Genomic DNA, 12,191 nt, shown 5'->3' on the forward strand with positions numbered 1-12,191 from the left:
AAATGATGTATGTTCATATTGGTTAAATGGTTAATGAATGTAAATAGACAGACATGTTATGTGTTGCATTAGTTGTTATTAGATGTTAATTAAGAAAAAAATTATCTCCATTTTCATATTACTGTTTAGTTTCTTTAAGGTATTTTGGTGGGCATTACAGAAACCAGCAGAGGAGAATATTGTAAGGTTGCAAAACTTCTTTTGCGACAGTGATTTCATTTGTATAATTGAGCTTTATTTTGTTTTCACTAAGTTGGAGCTTAGTGTAGGGGTTGTAGCTCCTCTAGGTTGTAGCCTATAAACTGTGCAAGGTTTGGTGCTCCTTTGAGTTGGTGCTCATAAATCAGGGGTTGGTGCTCCTAGGGTTGGTGCCCTAAATATTGTAATCAAAGATTTATTGTGAGGCTAGATTAGAGCAGAAGATCTCCAACAACTATTCTCACCGAGGTTTTTCCTACATTGGGTTTTCCTCATATATATTTGGTTTTGTGTGGTGTATTCTTGTGCATGTGTTATGTTAATATTTTAGCAAGTCTATTCACACACCTTGTTTGCACTGTTTGAGTTACCAATTAGCACTCAGTCTGTTCTATATAATACCGGTATCTTCTTGCTGAAGAAAAAGTGTTTAAATCACTGATTCACCCCCCTCTCAGTGATCTATTGTGTCCAACATAGTTATATTATCTTGAGAGTTAACCCCTCTTTGTGGTTTTTCCCTTATTGGGTTTTCCACATATAAAAATATTTGGTGTTTCTTATGTGGTTGCGTTATGCAATTTATTTCAATGTTTTCAAGGATAATTAAGATCATGTTAAGATCTACATATCATTTATTTTAGTATTTGATTGGAATATTGATTCACCCCCCTTCTCAGTTTTTCGGTCTGTTCAACATTAGGTTATGTCAAAGATTCAAAATTTAGTTAGTTAAGACAATCTTTCTTATACATGTAAGTGTTGTTAATTATGACTAATTTTATGACAATTGTTAGGTGTATAAGGACACCTTTCATACGTTATAATAGTAAATTTTGGGTGCCCAAGTTTGAAGGTATGTGTAAAGGGATAGAAAATGATGTACAAGTGTCATTTGCATGCTTATAGGTGGTTGGAAAATGAGACACTTGGTTTTGGATGACCCATCTATTTTGGGTTTGCCTCCTTGCTCGGTTCATCTGCAGTTGGAGGTCTTCGAGAGCTTATTGTATCAATTTTTATGAGAAGTATTTTGTAGGTGAAGTTGACCTGCCAAAAGAATTTTGAGTGTATGATTGATCGTATTATACTCCATTTTAAGAAGCCTAGAGTTGTCATTATCTATTGTGCTTTTGAAATGTGAGGATTTTCTCCCAAAAGGGTTTTCCCCACATATATCATGCATTCATTGTTGTAATATTTATGTATGTTCATTATCTCTTTTTGCATGTGTTTCTTTTACTATAGCAGTTAACATTTGTACGAAATTTTTTCATAATCTCCCTCACTAGGTTAGTGTTCAGAAGCATTTTCCACACTTAGCTTCCTTTCAAAAACTTGCCTTGAGACATGTATGTTAATGATATAAGAGGAAAGAAAATTGTTTAACCAAATATGTCTAGATACCTCTTCAAAATTGTGGACCATAGAAATCAATACTTCAAGACTAGGGGTAGGGATGGTATTAATTTCTCTTAATGGTGATAAAATTTGTATGGCATATAAACTTAAATTTTAAAAACATGAATAATAATAGAGAATATGAAGCACCATTGCTAGGCCTCAAATCTACACAAGATATAATTATTGAGTTGAAAGAGCTTGGTGATGTGGAACTAATAACTTTAAACAAGCCAAAAAATAATTTCGAGTTAAGATTGATCAATTAAAGAAATTTTGAAACAAATTATTGGATGGGATTGAATACTTTGACTCTTTTTCCATAGAAGCTATTTATAGGGAGTATAATTTAAAAGCTAATTATGTAGCAACTTTTGCCTCTCTTCTTTTTCCTCATTTTGATTTTAATATTTAACAATTTTCCCTCTCATTTAGCATCTATTATTCATTTTTATTTGATAAACATTATAATGACCACTTGTGACTAACTGGCACACAAATTGTTCTTGATGCTACGACTCATTTCACATTTAGCCTATTTAAACCCAATCAACACGACTCCATTTTAGACCATCTAAGTGCCTAGGACACCATTGCCCCTATGGTTTCATCCCTTGATTTACATTACTATATATGACCACATCTACAATTTGTCTAGTCTTTTCCAATTTAAAATTTGAATTTCCACATTAGTTCACATCCCTATTCTCTCTTATGCCTAGATTTCCTTAAATGATCACAAAATTATTTATTAAATAAAAGGAATTCCTTCATAAATTGGTGATGGCAATTCGCAACAAAAAATGGTAAAACACACAAAAAGATAAAAAAAACTTAACAAAAAAAATGTAATAGTTATTACTATATTTATTAGCTACATTTCACTCTCTTCAAGGTTTAAATCCTTGCACAAATCCAAGGTATCAACTCTCCAAATATTTTTAAAATTGTGTGGGGTTTGGTCATCATTAGGGAAGTTTTTCTATGTAGATTCATTAAGACAAGTCCATGAAGGTGCCTAGGACACCACCCCATCAAGAGAGACAATTTTTAGTACAAATAATAGGTCCAAGGCTCAATTCTCATCGGTCGGGTTTAAATGGTGGTTGTATTTTTTGAGCTCGTATAGTCGACTCTTAGGAACTAGTCTCACCCTAGTTCACCCCACTCGTACCCCAAAACTTGGCATAAAAGGTAAACCCAAGGCAAGGTGTGGTTGGGTCACTAAGCTAGGTTGCAGAAATACCCCAAGGCAAAAGAATAAAATAAAACAATAGGTTGTATAGTTTGAAGGGGCACTACAATAGTCATACAAATGTCACTATACCAAAGAAAACATAATCACATGCAAATTCATCCTCTTGACGTATAGAATGAGAGAATAGAAGGCATATGAAAAATGCAAATTCTATATGCCTCGTCTTAATCTAAAGCATAACAATAGAGTTGCATCCAATATCAAAATGACAAAATTCTCCTAACTCTACTCTTTTATTTTTCATCTATGAGCAAAATCTCCTCTCCTTTTTACTTTAAAATTGTAAAGCATAGTTATTGTTTATTAAGTTTACTCATATTAAAAAATTTAGTTAGATAATATAAGGGTAAAATTTGCATACCTATGCCATTTCCCATTTGATTTGTGTATATTTTGGGAAGTGCTTTGATATATATACATATGTACAAATGATACAATTTTATGCAAAGTTGAGTCTCTTGCCTTATGTTATGCACATACTTTATTACACATTTTTTTTATGCATTTGCCCCTTATCCCCTATCACATGTTTACACATCCATACACTTTTGCCAAATCCAATTTTTTATCACTCTTACATTCACTCATTTTCATGCATATGTCGACCACCAAGATCTAGCCCTTTTTTGGTACCACGACTAGTTATTAGTCATAGGGTTATCCTCTCTATTATAGACCCATCTCACATAAATTAATAAAAACTAAACTCAAGTATTACTAACTTTCCACCTTTATCCTCCTTGCCTTGGGTTAGCTTATTACAAATTTGCACAATAAATTTCTCTGTCCTTGTATTTATGGACATTACATGCATTCATTATTATCACATAGTACATAAGGAGAAATCATTCATTTGTATAATTTAATTGGTGTTCTAAAATAAATAAATGTCTACACAAGTATTCTAAGAGCATTTTCATGGTTAAAGAGTGTTGTTTTTTATTATTGACCATATAGATTCATGAAGATTGACCTAGAAGAACATATCCTCTTATGATATATTGACAGCCTCACAAAATTATTTATAATATTTTATGTTCACATATATTAGAAAGTACAAACGAAATCAAGATACACCTAACAAAGTTGATACCAAAAGCCTACATATTACATAGAACAAGTTCATGGGTACAAGACAAGTTCACAATTATAAATGTCTTCCTAATAGTTATACTCATCCTTGCATGATCACAAATGAATGTTTAAATTCCCAAACAATTCACCACTCTAATACCTAGTGTAATGATGAGAAGTAGGGTTCACAAGTTTATGCATGCAAAATAGGAATTAAACCTATCTCTAATGATAAAATTTGGAAGGAGAATGGATCCACTTGGCTCAATCTCAAATATGATTCAAAAGGACTAAGCATAAGGTGAATTCAGCACTCCTTGAATTGGAGTTGAATATGAACTATGTTTAAATATAAATTGAAAGCAATATCTAAGGCTAGAGATGTGAAATTGATAATAATCAACATGCACAAATAGTCTTAGATCAAACATGCAAACATAAAGTATAGATCTAGAAATAGGAAGCAAAGATGAACCTATGTTTGAAATATGGGCTCGAAAATGTTGGACAATGGTGCTTGGGGCGACCTTGTCCATGGCCTCGAATACCGAGTACAAAGATATTTTTTCAAAATCAAGATGTTGTTTTGAATATTTCCCTAAAGTTTTGTTAGAAAAGTGTTGAACAATGGCTCTTGGGGTGACCTTGTCCTCCAATTTCTACCTTTGTAAAAGTTGATTCTATGCATCTCTGTCTGCTCTTCTTGAATCTATATTTGTTGTCTCCCGAATTTGTCACCTGCTTACAGTAGAAGGAAAAATGTTGTTGGGTTGATATGGGATTACCTAGGTCAAACCCCACATTTGGAATTAACCCTATAACTGAATTGAAATTAAAATGGAAAGCATGCCTAAAAAGTCAAAGGCTAGATCTAAAATTGAAATGTTATACCTTCATGAGTCTTTCTTTGAAGTCTTCATGAAAAGATTGACGTTGTCATGTAGGAATGGAAAAATGTCTTCATAAGAACTTGATCATGGATGCCATCTTGAATGTTTGAAATCTGAATGCTTGACTTCTCCTTCATTGCCTTAATAAATGCTTGATTGATTGCTCACTTGAATTCATATAATTGAGTGGAAAACTTAATGGAGAGATGTAAGATAGATGTCTCAAATGAGGGGGTAAGGCTTGCTTTTATACCTCACCTCATGAAACATGTTTGAAATCATGAAGCACACTGACACGAAAAAGGAATTTCCACCAACATTTTTCGACAATTGAAGGGTCCAAAATTGGGCCCCTTTAGCTTGGACAAGGGTGCTTAGGGTGCCATTGTCCAAAGACAACGATGTTTTGGGTCCCCTTGTCTAGCCTATCAAGGCTGAATAAGGACTAGACAACAAGGTAGAAGATGGGGATGACCAATTGAAACTTATGTGAGCAAAATCAAACATGGTCATAGCACAAAAGGCCACAATGCTCAAGTGAGGCCTAAGTGAGTATGGAATTGTATAGGGATACAATTTACGACGCTACACCTACTTTTATAAATTTGAAGACATTAAATTTACACTTATATCAATATTAGAACCATTTTCACTATCAAATTATGTACAATTTTCCATTTATATTAATTAATTATTTATTTTCATCTCTCCTTTAATCACCTGATTATATATATTTAATTAGATAAGCCTTAATCACACAACCTAGATGCCACAAAGGCCATAAGCTATTCATTGGTCTCTTATTATGAGCAGACAAGCATCCAAACATATTAAGCAAACCCATTAAGCAAACCCATTGACTTAAGGCTACACCACTAAATTCTAAGCTATTAAGCTAATATATACTGATCAGAAATAACCTTGAAATAGCGCACACACCCTAAAACGATCATAAATTGATCCAAATCAATCTGAGTTGAATTGCACTAAGTTGTGCAAATTGTAGGCACTGTCAGCATTACATGATTGTCCCATGACAGGCTGTAGTGTTTGTGACGTCTATTTGATGTGATTTGCAGTACAATATCCCAATGAAGTTTTCGGTCCCACTCACTCTAGGTTAAAAAGGAATTCCACATATTCTAGGAGACACTAAGTACGATTGGGCCAAATGATTCCTCAAAATCCGTTTATTTGGAGAGTCCTATCTAGGTCCAACAGCCTCCGCCCATCCAAATTAAAAAACATTGTAACTACAACTTTTTAAGGTCCGCATCCTATCTTTCATTTTGTGTTTTAACTGCAGCTTACACAATCTAAATTAGTGTATATAATACCGCCCACGGTTAAAGGCATGATAAGGTCCAAGAAATACAAACCAACTTGGGTGAATAATGCAATTCCAGAATAGAGACAAGATGCTGAAATGGGTCAGAAGCAGAAAGCAGAAAACAGCGTATGTAGGATTCCAACCTAGATGCCACAAATATATTCTATTGTCTAACCCATTTTGGACAATATATATGCATAGCGACAATATGTTGAACAAAAATAATTGGCTAAGCTCCAAGTTGCCAGTCTACTCCTTGGGTGATTAAATATGGAGATACATCACTTACAGTGGCAAAATCTGTTTATTTCTGTGTTCATTAAATGCAGTTTAGATTCCAGAATCAAATGCCTAACTAATCAAACCAGGGAAATCAAATTTTAGAAGGTTTCATATATATGAAGAAATCATAGACAGAGGAATGCTTCGTATGTTATAACCACTCTACAGAAACCTGGATGGATTCCTGCAAACACTCGGTTAAAAACATGGATAAAGCTAAAAGAAATCAAGGACGCTAATGACTAACTTATAAGAAATATTTACATACAAATGTCTCTGAAGCTCATATTAATCAAAGGGACATTCTGATGATAAATTATACTATTTTGAAAAATCAGGCAAGATGATCAGATCATGTAAAGCCATTATAAGAAAGCACATACTCATCAATGATTGTCTGCAGAGCTATTTCCATACTTACATATCCTGAAGCTGCACAATCTAACAGTCTCAACATTTTCTAGCCGGTATGAGAACAAATCTCCAAAATAAAAAATTTGAATATTTCTTGTTATCTAGAACAGTTTTCTTGTATAGAAAATCAACACTATAAAAAGGTGCACCTGTATATATACAATATGGAGGCGACGTATAAAGGAACACTGCTATTTCTCTAGCCATGGAAACTTGAGGTCATGCTTTTTAAGCATATATTACAATTCAGCCAACATTTTGGTCATGGAAAGAGAAGGCGTGCCTGGTACTAGTCCTTCCATGTTAGTACTGGTTCAGAAAGGCTTAATTGTTTTATTTGGGTTCTAATACATGCCATCACCCATGGAAAGGAATCCAAAATATTCCCCCAACCTGAATAGCAAAAATAATAAGTATAATGTCAGAAGGCCAATTCCTAGCAGTTTGCTTGGATGCATATTATTGCTTGGCAAAACTACCAGTACCCATAGAAGAGCAGCTGTGAGAAAACCTAATGTGTAAATAAGACTAGGATCCTCTGGAATTATATAAAAAGGCTGATTTTTCCAAGCTCCCAATACCAAAGACAACCCTAATCCAGCTAATGTATTAAACATAGGCCCTGCATAGCAACCTGACAATGCAATCTGCACTCCACTGCTACCGTTTAATGCCAATGCAATGTTAGACATCAGATCACCCATAGAGTTACCCCAAGCTAGAACTGTGAGACCTAGAAGTGAAGGGCTTATGCCCAGAATCGTCCCGAAGGCAACCAACAAAGCCACCAGCTCATTAGCAATCACATAAAACCACACAATGCTCATTAAGAAACCTCCTGCAACCCATGGAAACAAAAATTTGCGGGGTGGATGCTCCACCTTGGTTATATAGAAAGCCAGGGTTCCTAATGAAGCACCCAAAATTACACCAATAAAGTACACATATCTGCCAATTCTGATAGAGTTGATCTCTTGAAAATTCCAAAGAAATGCCAAAAGAGTTGGCGCTAGTATAGCACTTGCAATTGCAAAACCCCTTGACCACCGGTTCTCATCAACTATGGGAATTGTCAAACGCCTTGGTAAGAGGAGTGGCATCTCCAAAAGAAATAAGAAAAATCTACAGCATGACTTGCTTGTCTTGATTCCTTCATTCCAACCCCATAAAGGCCATGGAGCCTCCCCTGACTTAACCAATGCCTGATCTGCATAAACAGAAACATTTTTTGTGCACATCCATTGTGGTGCAGATGTGGGTACAGGAAAGAACTCTGAATCACCAGCCAAACTTGTATCTGATTCTGGATCCAAAAGGGGTTGACGAAAACTATTGTCTTCAACATAAATGCTTTCAAGGACAGGGTACAAGGGTGTCATTGACTCAAAATCACTTTTTTTGCTTCTCTTCCTCAAGACCTCCTTCACAGCAATAGAAAAAACATATACAAAATATATGGAAACAAACCCCACTGCTCCCCACAGATTGATCTTACCAACAGTCAAAATCACATATAGTGAAGCAAGAGTAAAGAGAAAGAAAGAAATATCTCTGACAAAGCAAAAGTGATCAATGGACACCCCAGTATCATCCACAAAGAGACAGATCGATCCAACAACAACACAGGTAACAAAAACAGCACCTCCTAGAACACTGTTCATGCCTATTTGCCCAGAATCTGCCCCTAAAAAGGCTGCAACGCTAGCAAACACATCAGGAGCACCATTTCCAAGAGGAAGAAGTGTGGCTCCTGCAACTGTCGGTGCCAATTTCAGCAGACTTGCTAGCATCTCTAAAGAACAACAAAAGAAATCTGTGGCAGTATTTCCCAGCATATAGAACAATGCCACTAGCCACAACCCTAGCACTATGTACCCCAAAACAGGGACTTTTCCACATGTACAGTAGAAGAACTCGATGTACTCAATAAACCCTCCAGAACTGCAATGATCTTTTGCCTTGATGTATTCACACTCACTCCCATAATTCAAGTGCCGTTTCACACCACTACAAAAATTATCATCCTCTTCATCTTCCGAAGCCGGCACCACGAGGTTCGGACTTTCGGCAAGTTTATGATGTTGGCCTTGTTCCATTGGAGTCGCTGCCACAAAATGCCTGATTTCTGACGAATTTTCTGATATAATTCTTTCTACTTGACTGAAATCAGTGTTTTCCTTCTGATAACCTTGTTCCATAGGGCTCACTGCCACCATATGCCTGATTTCTGAGGAATTTTCTGATAGAATTCTTTCTACTTGACTGGACTTAGTATTTTTCTTCTGATAACCTTGCAGCCTGAAATTGGACCTGGAAGTATGGAAGCTCCAACGGTACGAGGATGTAGAAATTATCCTTCTAAGGTTAAGAGGAGAGATAGGCTTAGTTTGGTTGAAGAAGAAGAAAAACAATAGAATAACAAAGACTAGGTTAAAAATCAGTCGCAATCTCTTGCTCCAATTTCTAACGCCGTCCATTGCCATGCTTCAGGGTTTTATAGCATATAAATTCTTCGTTGTTCTTCAACCAAAACCATGGTCTGCTCCATCAAGCTTTTAAATCATGATCTAGCCAAGGTTTCGTCATTTAAGACATACTTATTACGACAGAAGAATACATGAACAACACCCCTTTCTGTTGATTTCAGCACGAAATTTCAAACAGAAAGTTTACTTTGCAGAATTCTGCCTTGAAATCTTTCAACTGCGCCACTCTTTACAAAAAAACATACAAATTATCCCCAAAATTTAGCTTAATACTCAGTCTTTTGCCAAAAATAATGAAAGCCAAACTATTTTATCCCCTGCCCTTTTCTGTTCAGTTTCAGCACAAACATGAATTACCGCCTTTCCCTCGCGGATTTCTACCTTAAAACCTCCTATTTCTATCAAAAACACACAAGCAACCTCCCAATCTTTGACATTGCAGCTCAGCTTTATGCCAAAAGATTCGAAGACTCAATTTCAACAACGAAACATTCGGCTTCTCCCGTGCTACTCGACCTTAATTCCTTACAGAAATCATTCAAATAAACCAAAAATCTACCATTTGTCCTCAGCCTTAAGCCCAAACAATTAAAAGCCAAACTACTCAACACTTCCTTAGAAATACTCAGAAATCTAAAACTTAAATCTATGCCAGAATTGCTTCAAAAATTCAAAATTGCACCTGCATTCAACGGCTCAGCTTCATTTGCACAACCCCATATACTCTAAACACTCTGCATCAATCCTCCATCTACAGACCAGAAGCTATTCACGGCAATAAGAAGCCAAAATTTGTCGCAGATTGTCCCATTCCTCAGCTACCGATCTTTTCTTTCCTTGCCTTTGCAATTTGATGCTGATTCGATACTTCAGAGCTGAGAAACACTTGTTTGCGGAAAGCGACAATTTTACCGAAAGCTCTGCAAATGGCCGGCCGGCAATCTATATTCTCACGCATTTGGCGTCTAGTAACAATCATCAAATCGGAGAGCTGCACTTACATGATTCGAGGGCAGCTGACAGAAAGTGAAGCATAAAGGGACTAGAAGTTTTCTGCTTCTAGTTACAGAGCAATTCGTGCAAAGCTTTCAGAGACGATTCAGATTTATTTCTCATAAGCAGATAAATCTGCCATAAGATTAAGGAATACTCTTTTGAGAATTATGCTTGACAAAAAACTACCCAACTGCTGGCATTTGTTTTTTCTTCAGATGTGGGAAATGAATCTGACACCAGACCAGAATTTAACTGCTGTGCGATTGCTACTGCAGTTGAATAGAAAATATCAGTTTGGGATTTGAAAGTCTTTTAGTTTGCAATTTCATTTTTTGGCTCTTTAATTTTTTATATTTTTATTAATTAAAGTGCAAGAATTGTGGCAACTGTCACCAAGTAGAACTAAAGTTTGTGGAGTCTTTCTACCGACTCAGGGACGGTTGTAACACAATCATTGAAAATTTTCCACTTCTTTAAAAAATGATAATAATAAAAAAATAATAATATCTTTTTTTGATAAATTAGATTTAAGAGATTTGGTGATCAGTTGTACACATAATAATGTATTTAATGTTCTTTATATGTATAATTTAAGGTTTTATTTTAATACAATTTTTTGTAAGGTTATCTGTAAGGTTCTTTTTATACGAAATGGATGATCTATTTTAATTAACAGTCTATAATTGAGGAGAAAGATGCATGACAAAAGTAATTTTAATGGTCTATTTATTTTTATTTAAAAACAAACTATTTTATGATAAAGAATTGAAAAAATATAATATTGTTATAGTGTTATATGAAATGGATAATATACTTTTTGTGATCAACTCTAAAAAGAGTCCATTTTCTTACTATCTTCTTTTGGTAGGATTTTTTTATTAGATTATTCTATCTTTTGAAAATTACTTTTATTCTAATTCTTATTCTCTTAGATGGGTCCTTGATTTGTTGGTGAATTTGAATGGTTCTTAATGAGCCCACCAAGGATCAAATCTTGTTGAGTGCATTGCTCTGACATCTTGAAATACTCCTACTTGGGATAGCAAAAAGTAATTTATCTTAATTATTTACTTCTTTTTATGAAATTAGAAATACTAATCAAAAGTTATTAAAAATTTTCATTAAGGTTTAAAATTTATTTTTATATAATTTAAATTAAAATCTATCATTTTCATAAGAATGTGTTTTAATATTATCTTCTTTTATTAGGATATTATGTCTTCAATTTCAAAAAAGAGAAGAATTTTTTTTTAAATGAAAGAATTAGTTGTATTTTAATTTATTTTTTATTAGTAAATGTGAGCTTTTTAGCCTAGTCCAGACTAGGTGAGGGTAAAATCAAGGGACCTCATCCTTGAATTGAACATATATAACAATCCAAACTTTTAATCACAGTATGGACCATACAATCACAAGCATGAATACTTGCTAAAGTCACCTAGGCACGAATGTCGACACTATCAATGCTAAGGTTCAAACACGCGAGCATACAAGATTAGTGAGGGCACAAGCTCATGATCACAATGGCCTAGTGAGGGTTTAAACCTTGGTGGCAACATCAACAATGCCACAATGCTAAGGTTCAAACACGCGGGCATACAGGATTAGTGAGGGCACAAGCTCATGATCACAATGGCCTGGTGAGGGTTAAAACCTTGGTGGCAACATCAACAATGCCACAACTTAGCCATTGCACTGTGAGATGAACCCAATTTTAATTTTGATTCTTCTAAGGTTCAAACACACGAGCATATAGGATTAGTGAGGACACAAGCTGATGATCACAATGGCCTAGTGAGGGTTTAAACCTTGGTCGCGAGATCAACAATGCCACAACTTAACCATTGCACTATGAGATTCTA

The 12,191-nt window shown here is 35.0% G+C and overlaps 1 protein-coding gene across 1 annotated transcript; it reads right to left on the reverse strand.

The window, feature by feature from the left end:
- Positions 1–6,903: 6,903 nt before the first annotated feature.
- Positions 6,904–10,699, reverse strand: LOC131046561 (cation/calcium exchanger 3). The gene is made up of 2 exons (XM_057980322.2): positions 10,016–10,699; positions 6,904–9,560 (listed from the first exon to the last, which is right to left on the reverse strand). Exon 2 carries the CDS (start codon positions 9,328–9,330, stop codon positions 7,192–7,194), a length of 2,139 nt encoding a protein of 712 aa, XP_057836305.2. The 5' UTR covers positions 9,331–9,560; positions 10,016–10,699; the 3' UTR covers positions 6,904–7,191.
- Between the last annotated feature and the right edge of the window lie 1,492 nt (positions 10,700–12,191).

The sequence above is a fragment of the Cryptomeria japonica genome, chromosome 3, assembly GCF_030272615.1.
Source record: "Cryptomeria japonica chromosome 3, Sugi_1.0, whole genome shotgun sequence".
NCBI classification, from domain to species: domain Eukaryota; kingdom Viridiplantae; phylum Streptophyta; class Pinopsida; order Cupressales; family Cupressaceae; genus Cryptomeria; species Cryptomeria japonica.

Excerpts from the sequence above, each read along its gene's own strand:
- LOC131046561 (XM_057980322.2), bottom strand. The coding sequence starts at position 9,330 with ATGGCAATGGACGGCGTTAGAAATTGGAGCAAGAGATTGCGACTGATT.